Source organism: Thermobia domestica, chromosome 5 (genome assembly GCF_964235325.1).
Source record: "Thermobia domestica chromosome 5, izTheDome1.hap1.1, whole genome shotgun sequence".
Lineage (NCBI taxonomy): Eukaryota > Metazoa > Arthropoda > Insecta > Zygentoma > Lepismatidae > Thermobia > Thermobia domestica.
In genome coordinates, this window is record NC_137458.1 from 270,986,839 (window position 1) to 271,007,835 (window position 20,997).

Genomic DNA, 20,997 nt, shown 5'->3' on the forward strand with positions numbered 1-20,997 from the left:
GCATATTAATGAAGTTTCTGGGCTATTTAATTAAATAAAATCCTATGCTATTCTTTAAAAGTATTGCATGCACTTATGTTTTATTATAAACTAAAAATCACATACTCTTTTTTGTCAGTGAATAAGTGTCAAACACCTTTTGAAAAAAAAATGTCTTGTGTCGAAAGGTTTCTTGACTAGGAAAGACCTTCACAACAAAATAACTACCGGTACGTTTGTTCTAGAGGTAAGAAGACGTTAGAATTTCGATAGTCCACACCCTCTCTACCCCTGTACTGTAAGTGTTCAAGCTTTAAATAGCGATCAAGAATGCTTCTCAAAGAAGCAGCAATATTGTCCGTAGCACAAAAATTTGGACATCTTTAGCCTACATCTGTTTAAATTAGTGAATATAGGTAATATAAAATCAACTAATTGTTATACTGTTTGGTGTAAGTGTAAAGGATCATTTCTGAAGCTATGTTATACGACTGCTGGCCAGGCCGGTAGCCAGCCCAAAAAATTAGGGGGGGGGAGCGATCCAACCATATTATAGTTTATCATCGTGTTATAGTTCAGTTGCAAGCCTACCGTGAAAATTTTTAGGGGGCCAGCGGAAATTTAGGGGGGACGGCCCCCCAGATCCCAGGAAATACCAGGAAGTTTGTTTATTTTTTAAAAATAAAAATCAGTAGGTACTTTTAAAATTTAGATCTGCAGAAAAATCACTAGGATTGGAAACACAGGTGGTTACAGAAACATAGTTATACTTTTGCTAGAAGCAAAATATTCTACTTTTGCAACAAGTATTTGTAAAATTCTTCACAACTCATACGTTTGAAATTATATTTTACTTTATTAGAGGAAGTATTACTCTTTCAGTAGCTGAGTCAAATACTGTTCGGAATTGCAAAATGCTATTGACAAATTTGTAATAAAGTTTACTGAATGTTTTAGTGCTGTTCTCTTCTGAAAATTTACGCCACTACTCATCAATGGTTAAATATTGGTATATCCTTCACCAGAAATGCTTATGAGATCAGAGCCACAGTATGACTCAAGTCATGCTATGTAATGATCAGTTACTCACAATGTCGCAAACTATTTAAGAATTTATATCATTTCTTGTAATTATTTAAAAGACAAAGTGTGAAAGAACTGTAAATCTGATTAAATACCGGACAATACAAAAATACGTAATTTAAATGCCTGCCGGAGAAACTGAAAAATAGGCATGTCCGGCAAAAGCCGGACGCTGGGATCCCTAGATCCGGGGGAAAAAATTCTCCGGGTTAACAGAATTCTCACTCTTCTAGGGCCACATCTCCTTTTGTTTTCAGTGTGGCCAGTGGCGTATTTAGTATTTTGTTTCGGGGGGGGGGAGCCATGCATAACACGTGAATAAGCAATTATATTATCTTTTTACTGTACTACTTTTCAACTTCCGAATATATAAAGTTTCCTCCCTCCACTCGCACTCGAGGTAAATCTGAAATCACTGCTGATTATAGATTTCCTGGCTGGATTTCTGAATTACTTAGCACGGTCGGATCTACGAAATATTGCGCCCGGGGCAAAGACGTATACCTGCCCCGCTTCCTCCCAATCTTGCATCGAAATGGCGCTCCCTATATACTCTCAATCAGCTGCGCCCCGGGGCAAATGCTCCGAATTGACCCGCCCCTTAGATCCGGCCCTGTTACTTAGTGATTCACACACACACACACACAAAAAAAAAAGATCTCAGCAGTAGAGTTTATTGAAATTTCTTACAGTTAGCAAGTTAAGGTAGTGATTGCCACTTTATCACATTTATTTACTTATAAACAAATGCAAACAAAACTACAACACCATTTTCAATACTTGAGACGTGAATGAAACTTAAACATAAAAGGCCTATATCACGAAAGATGCTATTTCAGTATCACTTGGAGGACTCTGTGGCTTAGTGATGCCCTCCTGACTGGTCTAGTGGCTAGCACGTACTCCTCTGGTTTACGGGGTCCCGTGTTCGATTCCCGATGTGAACGCCTTTGGAATTTTAACTGTCCACGATGTTTGTGTTCGTGTCCCTGTCGTTATCAGTTACTGGAAAAACGAGTAAAATGTAGTAAAAACATAGTGATAATTACGTATATAATTTACTGAGGAACGTTCAGTAAATCAGTTAACTTAAAAAAAAAAGCGTTTACCTCTGGAGCATTGGGTTCCTGGTTCCATCCCCGGCCAAGTAAGTTGTGGTGGACAACATCGTGTCTTCCCATTCCTCCCACTAGTGTTGTTTCCTCCCACTTTCTGATTCTATCAATTCTTCCATAATCATTCACTTGCCTTAATCATTGCCTCCCTTAGCCTAGAAAGAGCATAAACGTGGGAGGTTAAACTGAAAGACTTAATTTCATTTTCATTTTTCCAGTATCACTGAAGGGAGACAAGCCCTTACAAAAACCTCAGTAAATGATAATTTTCAGCTATATTTGAACCCGGGACTTCCTGATTTGCGAAGTGAAAGTACTTATCATTCATTTACACCCTTTCATTATCATTTCCAAACAATGCTCCCGCATGTTATGTAAGTATGAGATGTCTTACAGAACGTCTATGCCTCTTGGTTCATCTTTCTGTTGATAAGTGGATAGAACAAAAAAATGCTCACAAGTAGCTGTGTCAAGTATGCACCACGTGAAGAAGTTTGGTTTTGTGAGCTGATATTTTCTTAAATCACACTGGCTGATTTATGGCACTTCGAGTTTAGTAGAGAAATTACAATGGAAATGGAATATGTTCTTGGGACGCTTAATTGATTGGAGAAACCCGCTTTTCGCTATCTGATACTGTTCTTTCTAAATAGTAATCAACGTTAAAACCGGAAGTGGTTGTTTGTGCCACTTATGGTTTGAACAGAAGGTTAAGGGAGAAAATGCTGCCTATTCGTGGAACGGTTCGATTAAAAAAAAAAAAAAAAACGCGACTCACTATCTCTTATCATATCTACTCTATGTAGATCATTATTGCAACCGCAAATAGTAGTGAATTTCTTCAGTTCCGTTTATAGTGGCGGATCTAGATCGGGGCCGGAGGAGCCTAGGCCCCCAGTATTTTGAATGACAAAAATAATTTAAGCTATATTTTTATATATTTTTTTGAAAGTGTATAATAAACATGATATACCTATCATAGTCTGGGTTTTGACTGCCCCCTAGTTTTTACTTTCTAGATCCGCCTCTGTCCGGTTGTAGAAGAAAACTAACGATGGAAACGAAACGTATTGTTGGGACGCTTAATCGATAGTAGAAAACAGCTTTTCACTATGTATATATTACCATTTGGGCTTTATACTGATCAACGTTAAGGCCGGAAATTTCTATCACTTTCGGTGTATGGATTATCTCTCGAATTCTAAGTTTTGATCTGCATCCCGGTCAAGATTGACCGGTGCTTCATCAAGCAGTTTTTTTTTTTTTTTTTTTTTTTTTTTTTTTTTTTTTTTTTTTTTTTTTTTTTTTTTGCTCCTGGACAGACGGAAGCGTAATCAAGATATGTGAGGCGTTATCATAAACCAGACTCGTAAGAAATGGTAATACGGAGAAAGAGAGAATAATTTCGTAATATAAAATCGATGTCCCAAGAGTAAAGGGCATATTGTTGAGACGGTGAATGTATATACCTACTCGTATCTAAAAACCGTTTTCCGACATCTCTTACTGTTTTTGCTTTATGCTGGTCATCATGGAAACGGAAAATGGCAAAATTACTGCCGTTTCCGGTTGCAATGGAAGGATAAAAAGCGGAGATGAAACATTTACTTGGCTACCGGTTTTGCTCGATATCTCTCGGTAGACAAATGGACATAGCATAACATAGTTTGGAAAACTTTCATTTTAACGTCCGACGATTATGCCCTTTAGGCTAAGAGAGATGGATGATTGAAGCAGTAAATGATGTTGCACTGTAAAAAAAAAAAAAAAAAAAAAAATGCGTACGTAAATTTACAAAAAACGTTGGCAATCTGTTTGCCACTCCTCTATGTAAATCAATTTACGCCTAAAAAAGTAAATTTACTAATATAAAATTATGTAAAATTACATTTTTATCAATAAAAATATTATACTTTCTTATAAATTTAGTGTAAATTTGAAAAAAAAAAAAGACCCAGCAAATTTTGTAATTTAATCTAAGGAAATGTATATCAACTTACAAAATGAAAGGTTAATGATTTTGTATTGATGTTTGGCAATTTAATTACCAAAAAAAAAAAAAAAAAAAAAAAAAAAAACAGTGTGGAAGAATCGGTACAATAAGAATGTGGAAGGAAACGGGGGTACCTCGAGAAAACCTACGGATACAAGGGCGCCCAGGAAATTGTACTTCAGAATATCGAAAATCCAATAGAATTTTTACATTAGTTACAACAAAATATGAAACTATTTTTGAAACGTCGCTTATACTTGCTCACCTCCCCTTGGAAACCACAACATAGGCGCCCTTGTACGGATGCGATGTTGTTCGCGAACTTCCATGGCTAGGGATCGAACCAGTACCGTCATGCACCAGAGGTAAACACTCTGCCATTGAGTCATCGTACTTCCATAATATACTAACAATTAAAATGAAGATTATACTATGTTTTTTTTTAATTTAAAATATTAAAGTTGTCACGAATGTTTAAATTTTGTTGATCCCATCTCATAACGAGGCTTCAAGAGTGGGATTTCTCTCATGCATGTCTGTAGTACCTAGATATCTAATGGTTCTGGAATCCGAATGCACCAGAGCTCGAGCATCTTCGAATTCGAACAGAAAATTGAAGCATATTTTACCTTTGCAATCCGAACGCTGACCGCAAATCCGAACACCCAGCACATTGTGAGTGCAGACACCAGAACTACCAGAAATGCACTTAGTTACCTGATATCATGAAAGATTTACAGGTCTTCTAGGCAGTAACTTCTGTTGTTTTCAGCTTCCACATTCGCCATCATAATTTCTTTTTTAAGGTAAATATAGGTTGTTTTATATTTTTAATTTTATTAATTTACATTTTTATAAAAAAAATATATTATCATATATTCATGTTTTAATTTAAAATGTAGTTTTACCGTATTTACTGTTATTAAAATTATTTTGAGAAGTCGAATTCGTTGGACCCAAGAACAGGTTAATCAAGTTTCTCTTATTGTAAACTGAGGAAATTGTTTTGGAAATCGAACAGGACTCTGGAATACATCAAGTTCGGATTCTGAAGTATCACGGTAACTCACTAAAGGAGTGGCAATAATTTGTGAGATCCGTGCCGAAAAAGAAAATTAGATCGTTAGATATTTTTGGTTAACTTCTGTGTCTTCATTAGTGGGAATAGGTTGTTTTCTTTTAATTTTCCGTTAACGGTTGGGGTTTTGAATTGTTATTTTTATGTATTATAGTTGGACTATAGAATCTTCTCGTTAACTTTGCACGTTAAATAACACAAATAAATAGTTAATAGTATATAACAGTAATAGAAGTGGTCATGAAGTTCGTAACCAACCGGAAGATCCAAAGCTAGTCCCATCAAACCTGGTAGCCTGGACAGACCCATGACCCACAGAGGACGAAACATTATCATACATATAGGAAATATTTGTGATGCTGCGAATGTAATTTGAAAAATCACGTTCTTTTTTCCTCACTCTTCTCTGTCTCTCTCTCTCTCTCTCTCTCTCTCTCTGTGTGTGTGTGTGATTTCACTAAATCTATAATTTTCTTTCTCGCTTGTTGCTTTATGTGCCAAAGAATTACACTGAAAGATAACTACAAGCTTTATCCGAGTATAAATGTGAGAAACACAAAAAAGATTGACTGCATATTTTTCTTATGAGGAATTGTCAACGTTTAATCAAGTGAACCTTTAAGTCAATTTGCCATTTATTAGAACATAAATGATGCCGCTCAGCCCAAACAGTGTTTTTATTATTATTATTATTATTATTATTATTATTATTATTATTATTATTATTATTATTATTATTATTATTAGTTTGTACAATACTGCTGCAAAGCTGATACTTCAGCTGTTTCCAGGTCGATGGCTCTATTCGAGTCACAAGGTCTGTCGGGTGACTGAGTCTGTCAAAGTCTCCGGGACTGTTCGAGTCACCAGGTCTGTTTGAGTTTCAGGCGCTATCCGGACCACTGGGTCAGATAGGTCTGAGAAGCGGAACTCAGATCCGGATTAGCCAGACAGAAACCTTGACCCAAATGACTCGGTGACCCATGACCCGTTCCATCACAGGTGTATATTATAGTTCCCTACAAGACGAGGATGTGTCTCAGTAGAAAACGATACACTTTATGAGATGAAATGAAATTTTTCAGTTTTACGTCCCACGTTCATGCTGGTTAGGGTAAAAGAAACGGTGGTGATGAGAAATGAATAAAATGGTGGAATGAAGGAAGTGGGAGGGAACGGGAGAACCACGAGAAAACCCACGAACACGGTGTTTGTCCACCACAAAGTTCACACGGCGCGAACTGGGATCAAACCAAGGACACAAAGCACCAGAGGTTGAACCTCTACCACTGAGCCAACGCGCCCCCGGTTTTTGAGATGAGAAAGCACGTGACGTCACCTTTTCTAGACGAGACTGTCCCAATTCATATTTTGTGGGCAACACTAATACACAGATAACATACAGTAAAACCTGTCTTTAGCGGAATCAAACGGAAATCTCAAAAATTTCCTTAAAGATAGATTTCTGGTTAACGAAGGCAGTCTATAAAAAATTAAAAATATGCATTCATATAGTGGACATGCTAAGATAAAATAGAATGTTGTACGTATACCTTAAGTCAATTTACAGTATTTATTTCTACTACGAGTTAATACACTTAAAACTTATAATAAACAGAAGAAAACACTCTATGCACGTTTTTTCTGTACACACCACTGCTTGGCTGCTCGACTTTCAAGAGAAACCACACTAACATATCAATGTAATTTCGACGTAAGGCAAATTGTTTGCTTCTGACAGTATGTTGATAAACCTTCGACCTATACTCTTTCAACTCAATGTCATATTTCTCTTCTTCCTCTAGCTCTCTTCTTTGAGATTTTTTTCTATAATTCTCAATTAAATAATGTATATCCGCTGTGTTTGTTTCGGTTTGTACAAAATAGTCTGTTTTACTGACAACGTAGTGTACTACGATATATGTATATCTAACCTCTAACATCTAAGATGTCTGGAAACTTTCTAAATGCTGCACTCCGAAACTTAAAGTTTTCCATTAAAATTCTTATTTTGATTTCCGTTGTTCGCGTGGCACAGTTTCCGTTTAATGAAGACATTTCAACATATTTTTGCCAGTAAATGCATAGGTTCCTCCAATATTTCCGTTTAATAAGGGGTCTGTTGAAGGCATAGTTTACTGTATAGGTATAGCAGGGATAAAAGTGGATCTAAAAAGGTAGGGGAACGATAGGTAGCGGCATGACGTCACGCCATCTCCTGCGTATTTTTGCCATTATATTTTTTTTTTGGAAACTGGGGGACGCCTTACATATTTTTCGGTGGTGGGGGTACGGCGTCCCCCCGCGTTCCCCCGCACTTTTACCCTTGCTGTGTAGGGAATTATCAGAATCGAATCCATACTAATCAAAGTAATAGGTGCAAATACGGCTATAACTAAGAGAAATACAGTTGAATATCTCAGGTAAACAAGAAACCCACAACAAAAATATAAAGTACATGATTATAGCTCAGATGAATAACGGTTATTTGCAGAGTAATCTACAAGGTTTAACATACTTTGTGGAATTGCCTACAGGTAGTATTTGAACTGAAGCTAAGAAATAATAGGTAGAACAGACGATATCGGAAATTGATAAATATATCGAAACACAAAAGTATCGAAGATTGAAAAATATGGTAATACCGAAAATTATCGATAAATCGATATCTCAAAGTTTCGGTCCATATATATCGAAATATCGCACAATCTAATAACAATGGCTACTATCTCTGTGTATATAATGTAAAAATCTTTATTATCAAGAACCATATTGTTTCAATATTTTTAAAAAGTAGGAGTATGTTTCCAAATTTTAAATTTATGAGGTGTTCAGAATAACGCTACATTCATGTCCAGAAATTACGGAATTTCCCTTTTCTTTCTTCTTCTCATCGAAATCCCGAGATGGTGACAAATGTGATTTTGTGGACACCACAAAATATCTCGTAATATCTCTCATAAATGACGTAAATTGTAATCCGGTGAGCTACACAAGTGTCCTATACGAGCCAGATTAGTTATTAATCATGGGCGGTTTTTACATAAAAGACAAACTTGGTAGTGTAATAAAACTATGACATGAGTAAAAAAAGAAGAAGAAGAAGAAGTTAGCTCAACAGTTTTCAAGAAAAAATGTATCAAAAAGATTTTTTTAAAGATTGTTTTCTAGTGATTAAAAAATGTATGTGTTCTTAAGTTAAATTACAAAAGAATTTTGGATAAACAGTCACACTTATCGTGGACTAATGAGGTTCTCCGGCAGTCACGTAGCGTAAGAAGTAATTAAGTGAACAAACAAGGCTGTTACGGAGAACCTCAGGGTCTGGCTGACGAAATTTATACAATATAAAAAGGTAAGGGAGAGGTCCAAGGATCATCTCTTAGCAACCAACCACAATCTGCATAACACGGGTGGAATATCAGCATCCATAACGAAGTTGTCATTTATATAAGGCTCCAAGCTGGACGAATGGTCTCCTGCGAGAGAGCATAATCTGAATTTGTATTTTTTAGTCTTTAATTCATGTAAAATAAAGTCTTGCTTGTTGTAGGAGGAAATTATTAATCTGTTAATTGATACCTGATAGGCGAGAGATCCCTAACTACCTCAATATTTAAACAGTAGTAAAGTGTTATGTGCGGCATGTTTCGATGGGAACCAAAAAATCCGTTGAAGATGATACAAAGAAGACATCTGGTCAACATTACACGTAGCTCTATCACCAGAAGATTAGAAATAGAGTAAAGTCAACGAGCTGTGGGTACCAAATTGTCTATGCCCGTTGTGTAATTTCCTGACATGGACAAGATTACAAAGGAACAAAAATATTTGAAGGTAATATGGGGCAAGTCGGTCACGTACCATAACCCAGCGTGAGGACCACTATTAGGTATTAAACCAGCACTGCTTCTATATTAACTTGACATCTTGCAGCAACCTCTGGAATCCATGTTCCCCAGCAAACTGTATCGACGGCTACACTAGGTGTTTCTTTATGCAAGACAACCCGTTAGGGCGTTCCATTCACCTCTATTACTGCCAGGACCGTTTAACATGGTGTCTTGCCGTTTATGAAAGAATCCAAGAACAGTGAGGTGAGGTACTCTTTAGTAATGAGTCTCAGTTGAGTCTAGAGACATTCTTGACGTCTGTACGGAAACGAGAAAAAGTTGTTATTCTGTCATTTTTATCATTATGGCGGTGCTGCAGTTACGGTCATGAAGTGGTATCATGTTAGAGCCATGCACACCTCTGTATGTCTTCCCACAAGGTACTGTGACGTGTGCGATATATCGAGACGTTATCTTGCGACTTTTCCAAGGTACATATAGTCCAATTTTTCTTCTAATGGATAATAATGATCATCCACCAGGGTGCAGGTGGTGGAGGAAAACCTGGAACACTAGAAATTCACCACGTTTCTGGAGATATTACTGCCAGGACCGTTTGGAGTGGTCACCACGTACCCCGAATCTTAATCTAATTAAACATATACATGGGACGCCTTTCGAAGTCGAATTGCAATAATACGAAACCTATCTCCACAGACTCTGCATGGCCTCATCCACATATAGAAGTTCGATGTGCAAGTTGTATAGCCATTTGAAGTGAACGCCTCCTTACTAAACGTTTCTGGAGATATTAGACGGGATTAACGTTGGATCGACACCACGAACCGACACAAGGTGGGTGCCTTACAGTCACTATTATCTGTGTTTCTGTGTTTGTTGAGCTTCAGTATGATCTTCGAGTATCTGTTCTACATGTCCTATCGTGTAGATCGGCATCAGTCCCCCGTGTACATTCGTATGTCACTTTCCCATGGTATCCCTGTAAACTTCTGGACACGAGTGTATTTGAGATGTAGAGTTAGTTTCACGTTAGTGCCATCTGTATGACGGTTATACCAAATTCTTCAACATTACTGTCCAACATTTCATTCTGGGTCTGGATTAGCGTAAATGAAATGGGAAATAAGTCTTTTACGTCCTACAGTTATGCTCTGACGGGTGATTGAGAATGTTAAAGGTGACAGATGATTGAGAAAAGTGAATGAGTACGAAATAATTAGTGGAATTAGAACGTGGGAGAAAACGTAATAACCAGAGTAAACCCACAGACACAATATTGTACATCACAAACACATATGAAATGGGGTCGAACCAAGGGGCTCGCGCCAATGATGAGTGACCTGCCATTGAGCCACGGTACTCCATTCTGAGTTGTCTATGCGTTGATTTATTTTTGTAATACGATGTAAAATGTTGCTGACAATAATTCTAATCTACTGATAAATTCTTCTTTCATTTCTGACAGGTAGAAGTATCTGGAAAATATGAGCCAAAGAAGGCGGACAAAAATCATAAAAACTCACAGGATGATGGTATGATATATGCAGAAGATTCAGCCATAATAGACAATAAAACAGGAAGTTGCAAGGGAGATGCCTCAAAAGATAAAAAGCGTCGTTCTTCTTCATCGTCCAGTAGCAGTTCCTCTTCATCGTCTAATAGCAGCAGGAGACATAGTTGCCAGGGAGCAGGTGATGATGATCATAATAAAGCTGACGAATGCAACCAGTTGCATAATATGTTATCGGACATACATCACTCCGCGTTCAATCATGTTGAAACTACAGACAACTCGCTTTCTTCCTCGCACCATCACACTAACGATATGGACATTGGAGATGAAGGGTTTAAAATTAAAATTTCCTTAGGTAAAGATAAGGGTGATGATTCTAGCAGCAAGAGTAGCGATTCTAGCAGCGGAGGTGATAAATCGGACGGCGAAGGTGGTGATCCGGAAGGAGAAGATGGTGATCCTGCTGTCGATGAAGTTGGTGATCCTAACGGCGATGGTGGTGATTCTGCTGTCGATGAAGGTGGTGATCCCGACGGCGAAGCTGGTGATTCTGGCGATGGAGGTAGTGCTTCAGATGGCGGTGGTGGTGACTCGCATAGTGGAGGTGGTAATTCAGACGGTGGAGATTCAGATGATGGAGGCGGTGTTTCGGATGGTGGAGACGGTGGAGGCGGTGATTCAGACGGCGGAGGCGGTGATTCGGACGGTGGAGGTGATGATTGCGACGATGGAGGTGATGATTAGAGCAGTGTTGGCGATTCTGGTGAAGCTGATTCTAAAGAGAAAGCTATGGCTATAAGAAAATTATGGGAAAATGTATTAAAAAAAAAAAAAACATTGTTCATTATTCACAAAGAAATTACGTAGTAATTTTGGTATCACTATCCGTTGTTTTTGAAGTGATTCTGTTACATGAGTTGCAATGATCTGAATACTAGGAATCTCTTCGTTTCCTATTCTTGATCTCTTATTTGGTTTCTAGAAGTACAAAGTTTTCATCGTGAGTCTAATATATCTCAAATCTTCTCGGGGTTGTCAGTAATAATTCTTGTAAGCTTCCTTTAAACCGTACTATTGAAACTCTCTTTAGAAGCTTATTGTTGTTTTTGCCGAAAGCAGATTCTGGCTTCCTCGGTGTAAGGTAACTTCGTGAGATTACTAAACTATAAGAGTAGGAGTAAGGCAGTCATTTTTGTTCTTATATGAAAGATGTCATATGAAAGAGCTGAAATCAAAAGAGAACTGACATTAGGGTACCAAGATTTCCGGAACTAAGAAATTATTCTGTATTACGCAGATATTCAGTTGTACATCAATATCCTGTTTTAAAGATAACTTAGTTTTCTGATACTACAGAAAGTTATATCCTTCACGTAGGAATATATATGCAATTCTGAAAGCAAGTTATATTTTAGGTGGACTAAGCTTATTGCTTTATTTATGACTGCGTGCCTATACCCATCCTTCTGAGTTCCTCCTTAAAGGTAAATGATTAGCAATATTGTCTTCTTTCCAGGAGATTGAGCACGAATCCCACTTGGAGTACGTACTATTAAGATCCCACCTTAAATTGAAGGGATTAAAATATTAGGGTGGTATCTAAGAAATTGTACATTTCAAGAAAATTGAAGTCACAAATTTGTCTGTGTATCGTACACCCTTCATTGTTTTTAATTTCTTCATCCAAACAGATAGTCACATAGATGAGGTGGTGTATAGCAAGCATAACACATAACATGTTAATGAACAGCCAAAACTCATCTTTTCGAAAAATGTAATATGACACCTTGATCCTCTAACCCTTCAATTGATCCGTTGAGTCAATGTGTTCTATATGTTTTGTAAAGCGAAACGGTAAAATCCTGCCCCGCCCGGATAAGATTTTCTCTTCTAGTATTTTAATCCTGAAGCGTATTACCTATCTATATAGCTGAGACGTTCGAAACAGATTAGCTGCTTTTAGTATTCACGAACGTCAATTTTGTTTTATAGAATTTCCCTTAAACAACCGTTTGCGTGGCTTGCGTATAGGCGTGCAACCGAATTATTAGTACTCCTGATTCCATTCGTGGTAGGAATAGTCAAGACTTGTGCTGCGACGTAATAATATGAGGTTGCTTAAATAATGGCGACCTGTGACCATAAGGCATAGCTGCAAAGTGAGCTGATATGGCCACCAAATATCTCAATGTAATAAGTCATATAGCATCGTTGAATTGCAAACAATTTCGTTTCTATTTTTTGTTGGAATTAATGTCTGTAATCAGAAACGAGGTTCTGTTAGGTAAAACTACAGGTTAACAAACGTGAAATTCGAAACGAGAGGCACTTCCACCGGGTATCGAAAACAGATCTTCTACACCAATCAAGAGAATGCCTATCGTTTAGCTTCGAAAGAGTAATATTTGCTACTTTTCTGCTCAGAGTTGTACTAGCAAGAATGAAAACCAAATTGATTGAACTTCTGTAGTTGTATGTATATACATATTATGTAATCCTAAAATAAAAAATAAAAAAAACTGGCAGATAAGAGATCAATGCAAACTTTACTTTATGGATTTAACAAAATATATTGTATGTTGTCTTTCCGAAGGTAGTGGATGTATTTTTTTTTAATGTTTCTTTCAAAACCATGTTAATTATTAGATTCCTATTCATTTATTTTAACAAAGAAGTAAATATATATCTATCAAAATGTGTGTGTTTTACATCTATAGTGACCAATACTAAAAAAATGCACAAGGAAATCCATCAAAAATTTATTAAACATGTTTTTTTAGGAACAATTACAGTTAATAGTTGGGGATATTACACAATCTTAATAATAATAATAATAATAATAATAATAATAATAATAATAATAATAATAATAATAATAATAATAATATCCACTTCCCTTTGAGATGCTCTACTATCTTATTCATAAGTTGAGTTCACGTTTAACAAAATCTAATGTTCTTTTTTCAGTATGTCATATTTTTTCTTCCCGTTTGTTTTCAGAAGTTTACGTATAACCTTACTATTTGTAAAACTGCAACTAAACAGAATCTCATATTCTTTTCTTAAATTATTATTATTATTATTATTATTATTATTATTATTATTATTATTATTATTATTATTATTATTATTATTATTATTATTATTATTATTATTATTATTATTAAAGTTGAATGTTCATCTCTAGAACCTTTGTAACCAACCATATGCATGTGTATAAATGTTAAATGAAATTGCTTATACTTTGTTTATTTGAATTTGTGCTTCCAAACCTATCTGTCAAAACAATTTTACTTATGAATGCGAGTAAAAAGCTTCCGAAGGGCGGGTATGTGCTCAAGTTTGATATTGTCGTGCAGTTTATATCGAAAGTGTTTACTAATTTTATAGTGTAAAATATTATTTTCCACAGCTTTCTTAAGTATTAGTATAATTAGTTTTACAGATCAAACTCTTCCATCATATAATCATTTCAATTGTAAATATATAATTTCCTTAAGCCTTGCTGTGAAGCAGTGAAAGTTACTCACTAAGAAAGTGGGTTTGTCAAACGTTCTTATTATTGTATAAAATGAAGCAGACAATTTAATAGTTTTTAGTGATGGTTTCAAGACATCATCAGACATCTCGCAACATGGAAAAAGTTAATAGTAGTAAATATTTCGGAAGTCAATGAAAACGCAACCCATACTACTCATTCATCACCCTGTGCGAATCACTAAGATGTAAATCTTTCTCGAAACAATATCCTCACCACTACGTCAAGGAATTGTACCATCATTATTTGAACATTATTCACTGGCGGCGAAATTGTGCTGAGAATATGGAGAAAGTTGTATCCTTAGATATATTGGTTTCGAGTTTAAATGTGATGTTAGCATAAAAGGTAGTGTTTATGTCCACAAAAAGTAATTTTTGCTTTCCATGTTTGCGTTTGTGGTGGATGACCACGATAGGCGGTGGTTCACACAAGACAACGTTATCCCAGAAGTCACTGATCCATTTTATCCTTGGACTTTTAAAAATACTAATGTTGCTTTCGGTACGCCATTTCATGAAGGCCAATGACCTTTATCTTTTGTCAACTTCTTTGAACAAGTGAACTAATTTGTTATTTGTTGATATTTAGCTTGGGAACCACGGTGGCTCAATGGTAGTACGTTCACCCTATAGTCCATGGAGGTCCTTGGTTCGATTCCAACTCGCGCAAAGTGAACTTTGTGGTGGACAAACACCGTGTGCGTGGGTTTTCTCGGAGTTCTCCCGTTTCCTCCCACTTTACTCATTTCATTTCCTTCATTTCTCATCACCGTCTCCTTTAGCCTAGCCGGCATACCCTTAGGACGTAAAACTTAAAGATTTTTGATATTTAGCTTATGTTTACGCGAAAACAAAAGCAAACTTTACCGGAACTGGTCTATTTCATCCGCAATTATTAATAAAATCATATGAATAGCACTTTTATTGGCGATCTATATTGCAGTATTTTACCGTACTTACAGTAAGAAAGTGAGTCCTGTTATTGTATGTAAAAGAGTAAAAGACGATGAAAAGAATGCATTTAACAATATTGTGTCAGTTTATTATTATTTTCTTTTAAAACACAGAAAATATGTTCAAATGACAGAGCATAAGCGGATTATACTCATTTTATATAAGAATTATTGTGCCATGACATGTCTTTGTAACTGAACTTCGTGAAAATGTCTTTTAAGTAATGTATTATACGTTTTATTGTTATATATTTTTTTTACTTAAATGATTACAAATAATACAGCTTAAAAATAATGTCTGTAACTCGATAAATGTTATGTGCTATATATTGTTTTTAGTATCTAGATATCAAACATTTATATATATGTAGCAGTATATCATGACACTATGCCTGTAATGGATGTGAAAATAATGAAATGTGATATGCATATATTAAGACTGATAATAGTTAATATTTTTTTCTGTTCTTTACTTGGAAAGTACATATACCGTAATTTTTTTTATGATCTATAAGACTGTACTCCATATTCGTTGTTGTTAATTGAATAGCAGATTGCATTGTAATAATAAAAAAGCTCATTTTTAAAAATCTTTTTCCTCATGTGTAGCGTGTAGTATTCGTTGAGCTATATATTTATGTATCATTCATACCTACCTGCGAAGTGACGAAAAGCCGAGACTGTTTATATTCAAAACTTCCTTCAACTATGTTAACTTTTTCAGACTGGTATTGCTAAAAATGTGTAAATAAAAATTTTAGGAATGATCCAAAAAAAATGGATCAAAAGATTGCGATCTTGGCCAAGAATTTTAACAATGATAAAGAAAAATGCATCAAAAGATTGAGACCTTGACTAATAATTAGTTTTTATATCAGGGAATACAAAGTTTTTGAACGACCCCTAAGTCAAGTTTTCGTGTTTTGAGTTTGGCCACACTATATGTAGTTCCCGAGACACAAGACGTACAAGAATTTTTTTGAGTTGGAATATATTGGATCTTTTGATTTAAAAATAATATGTAAATAAAAGAAATAATAACAGTTACTAAAGGAATGTGCATAGGAAACATCAACCAGAGCGCGCACATTCCGTTTCCGTTGAAATTACTTGGACAATTTGGTGGTCACTTACCAATATCATACTCAACAGGTCAAGTGTTGCATACTGAATAGCTTCTATGCATCACGATCTTCAACTAATCTCTTCGTCTTTATGTTGCAAATTTTTGTTTTCATTTGTTCCTTTTCTCTTTCTTGCCACCATACTTTCTATCAGGTTTCTCATGATACAGTTTCTTCTCAGCCAATGTCCCAACGTTTTTCTTCGTCCTTTTAAATTACATCTAAAATTATTTTCTCTCTTACTTTTCCTAACAGTTTCTCATTCATTTTCTGTTCAACTCAGCTAATGTTACCTCTTCTTCTTATCTACGTTTCCGAAAGCCTCGAATATATTTTTTATTATTGTTATTTCCTGCTCAATAGAGTACAATAGTCCACACAAAATATTTTGTAAGTCTTTTTCTCACACCTTTATTCAAAGACTCACAAAATAAAATTCTGCTTTTCCTAAGTGTTTCTTTGGCAATTCCTCTGTCCTAGCTTTTATTTTACGTTCGCCATTCATGTCATCGTTTATAATATTACCCACATATCCAGTACTAGTCACCTTTTAATACCGATCGCATCATGAGTGACTAAAGTGATAATAAAGACATGCCTTGGCGTTGAGATTGTTTTAGTGCAAATAAATTATAAACACAAAACCAAACTGATGAGGATACTATTTTTAAAAAATCGTTCTGAAGAAGGTAATATAAAATATGTTTAATATGAAATGAGTAAGGGAAGAAGATTGTAAACTATTAAATGTATTAGTAATTATGTATTCGTATCGGTTTTTATGCGGACATATACTACCTAAATATAGGTTTGTGATTTAATGTCACTTATCAACATCCTATCTATATGAGACATAAATCCGCAATTTCACATGGAACTCGAACTTCGAGTAGATGATCTACCAAAAATCAAATACGAGTCTGTCGGAACTATTTTCTTCACGATGGAGCTTTAAAAATGGCACATATTGACGTAGACAACATATGTCGTATCTTAAATTTGTGTACATATTGTTTTGTAAGCATCAAATACATCTTGTACGTACCCTTAATAAAAAAGAATTGTACTTAATATTTGGTCTGTAAACCAGGGATAAAAGTGCGGGGTGACGCCGTCCCCCCACTTCCAGAAAATATATGTGGCGTCCCCTCACTTTCTAAAAAAATACAAAGGGCAAAGATAGGCACGGGGGATGGCGTGACGTCATGCATCCCCGTACCTTTTCAAATCCATTTTTACCCCTGCTCTAAACAATCAATATTGTGCCAATTGAAGGGTTAACAATTGTAAGTTTTTCTTTGACGAAAGGTAGATTCTAACATGAGAACTGTATTGTTTGGAAGTTTTGTATTTCCAGTAAGTGGCAGGAACAGCAAAATGAAATAATGCGAACAGCGAAGGACAAATAAAATAAAGTCACTTCGACCATAGAAATTATACTTGTACCTAAGTCATTCATTAACATACGTGATCTGAAAATCAAAATAACTTTTAGTTATAATTGAAATTTACATCAGCTAGTGGCAATTATTTCCGTTTGCTTGTGTAAACGTGTTATAAAGCTTGTGCAATTTGCATATACTAAACTGATGTAATTGTAGACTGAAAATGAAATTCGTGCTAAGTGCCAAAAATGGAGAAGTTTGGTTTAATGTCAAAATGTGGGCTATGTGCCTAACACTGCTCAGTGAACAACGGGCTATCCAGTATTCACTGTGGAAGTAGTTCAAATAATCGCCAGAAAAATGCGCGTGGGTCTATATCCCACCAGTTCTGAAGCAAAATCTGGTCTTTTTGCACAACATTTTCATTGTGGCACTTAGCACTCTGTAAAAGACTGAAGATAGTGAATGCAACTGAGTTTTTCGTTAACGATAATAGAGAAAAAGTTACGAAACGAGTGGCGAAATTTTGAATGAAGTATATGTGCTTTATATGTTTTGTATTATACTTTATATGTATTTACGTTAATTTTCTAGATAATAAATGTAAATGCTATATTAATGTACGTAGTATGATTAATGATCCAGTTGTGGCATTACTTTGTGGTGTAATCCAAGTAGTGAAGATGTAGCGAAGACATTCTTCTTGACTTCCTTGTTTTTCGATTAGCAATTTACCTTGGCAGTGATTTTCCCTTAAGCTATTACAGGGATTTGTTTGTATGAAACATCAGCATTAAATACACATGCATATGTATAAGAATGCGCATATATATAGCTTTCAAAAAAAAAAACATTAAGTTTCTGAACTTCCGTGTCATCTAACAACTGTGTAGGATGCTAAAAACATTAAAAGAATCATTTATGCTACCTTCGTCTCCCGTGAGCACAAGTATGAAGATAAAATGCATTAGCTTAATGTATATAATATTCTGATCAACATACATTTCAATTTTATCGCGATAAAAGCCGCTGAGTACCGTTACTCTCCCATTGCCGTGAATCTTATGGAATTCTTGCGGTAAAATGCTACTATTAGTTGATGCATACGTTCTCGGTTCGAAATCAAGAATAAGCAGGAAGGGTAGAGAAAATAACGATAGCTGAAAGAAACATTCTACATGTCACTCGATACATTTCTTTGTGATTTACTCTAAACTACTTTCAACTTCACCCATTTCAAAGTTTAAAGCGCTTGCCTCTTGTGCGTGGGATCCTTCATTGGTTTCCCGGCCAAGTAAGTTTGTGCTGGACAACATTGTGTCCGTGGGTTTTCTCGGGTTACTCCCGCTTTCTCATTCCATCAATTCATCCATCATCATTCATTTGCTTTAATCATCGCCTACCTTAGCCTCAAGAGCATAATCGTGGGACGTTAAACTGAAAGATTTCATTTCCATTTCAAAGTTAGATCAAATGTTCTGGTTTGATCAACATTTCTGTTTTTCTTCGAAACTAATTCTACGTTGTTTGGTTTACAAACGAAGCCTAAAGCAGTTTGAAATAAATTCATATTTAACACTACAGATTGAACTGTATTTGTGAACTAAGTAAATTATTAGTTAACAAGTTAATTTTCGAGTATTAATATTAAAAGCGAATAATTGTTTTTAATTTGATAAATTGTAAGTAATGAAAATTGCATTAAGGGGGCAGACTACTAAATATTTTTCAAAAGCTAACAATGTTTCTTTTGCCAGTTTTTCGTTAAGTGAAAAGAGATAATGAAATGTAACTTACCACAATAATAGACAATGTTATTCTACATCCGAAAATACGAATCGAAAGTGTAATCAGTGCTGCCATCCATAGAAATTACAGTGTGACTAGAATTTGAATTACCCAAAAATCTAGGTTAAGGCAACTGCTAGAAAAACTCAACGGTAATTGATGACTTATCATGTTGTTTTTGTTCCTTGTTGACTATTTTTTAATAGTATTTGTATTTATTTTGTAATAACTTATCTTTGTTCGGAAAACTTTCATCTAATAGAGTATGATCTCTATGACCTGACCAGGAATTATACAGCAATAAGCTCTTCGCACTGGCACGTATATGTTCACCAACGACGGTGTAAGTAACTTTTCATACGCTCTTTCGTCCTTTTACCACTTTTACTTGCCTGTACTTGAATGTTTCGTGGACATGTTGCTCTAGGTTTCTTTGAAACATTTGTGCCAAAAGTGCCTTGTAGCTCTTGGAAATAGCTATAGAGCTTGTGAGCTAATTTGCCACTCATTGATAAAGCCACATAAATTGTATAGCTCTGTGTAGAGCTATGCACAGATTGTAACGCAGCAGCTTTAATTTTCTCGTCCCTGTGAGATAGTGGTGACAATGAAGGCATTTGTTAATTAAATTGACTTTAGTCATTTCCAAACAGTTTCTTTGTCCATACTCTTGTCTGTTACATATTTGTTTATTTCCCCCACAAAACCTTGTGCCTTTTGCCGAATATTATAATCTTGTATTTCCTTACGTGTGACGAACGTGCTAATATGCTTGGAAGAAATGTCATATTTAGCCTTAAGTTTGTTGATGAAGGTGTTCGAAGCTATGGGATTGTCTATACCAACGCTTTTAGACGCTTATAGTGCCCACATTTGCAGATGCCAATAGTGAACAAAAGGTCCATACGGTCTTTCCCTATCAAATTGTGAAATAACATACTCCTAGTTTCTGATAGACAGCATGTTTCCCTTGAAGTGAGTTCGATCTCGCCTTTTGTTAGTCATATAATCTGATACTACTTTGCAATCCCATTTACTTCGATTGCACTTACAGCGCCTTGTAAGGTTGCTATAGAAGTTGAAGCCACGACTGTAATCGTCTTCATAAATGTTCTCCAGTATGTTGCCATCAATGTTTTGTAATATACTGGCCCTCGACATTTTGAATGGAGATGGTTCGTACTCACTTTCACTTAAAGGTTCTTGTTGCTCTGCAGATGAGTCTTGTACTGCTGACGGGCCAAATTTAGGTACAGAGTCTACCTGTCCTTCAAAATCACTATTCTTATCCAGCGTATCTTTATACATTTCTGAATCTTCCTCATTATATTTGTGAATTATTGTGCTATATAACATATTCGCAAATTCTATATCCTCGACTTCGATTACATTTCCATACTCAGCATGTCGCAACTTAGCCGCTAACAGTTTGACAACATTCATGGGATTAATTCGCCTCATGATACCGATATATACTCTTTACACTCAAACCGAAAACTCTAAAAAAGAAGGTCTCCTACTGCTACTATATACTATTTACACAACTAAAGTAAGTACTTGTTTCGTGGAGATACAACATACCACCGTCGAGT

At 35.7% G+C, this 20,997-nt stretch overlaps 1 protein-coding gene across 1 annotated transcript in view; it reads left to right on the forward strand.

The window, feature by feature from the left end:
- Positions 1-19,363, forward strand: part of LOC145686624 (uncharacterized) — a 64,031-nt gene extending 44,668 nt beyond the window's left edge. The window contains exon 2 of the mRNA XM_081760087.1: positions 10,568-19,363. Within this exon, the coding sequence (XP_081616213.1) occupies positions 10,568-11,359 (792 nt within the window). The 3' untranslated portion in view covers positions 11,360-19,363. The remainder of the gene's footprint in view (positions 1-10,567) is intronic.
- The last annotated feature ends 1,634 nt before the right edge of the window (positions 19,364-20,997 follow it).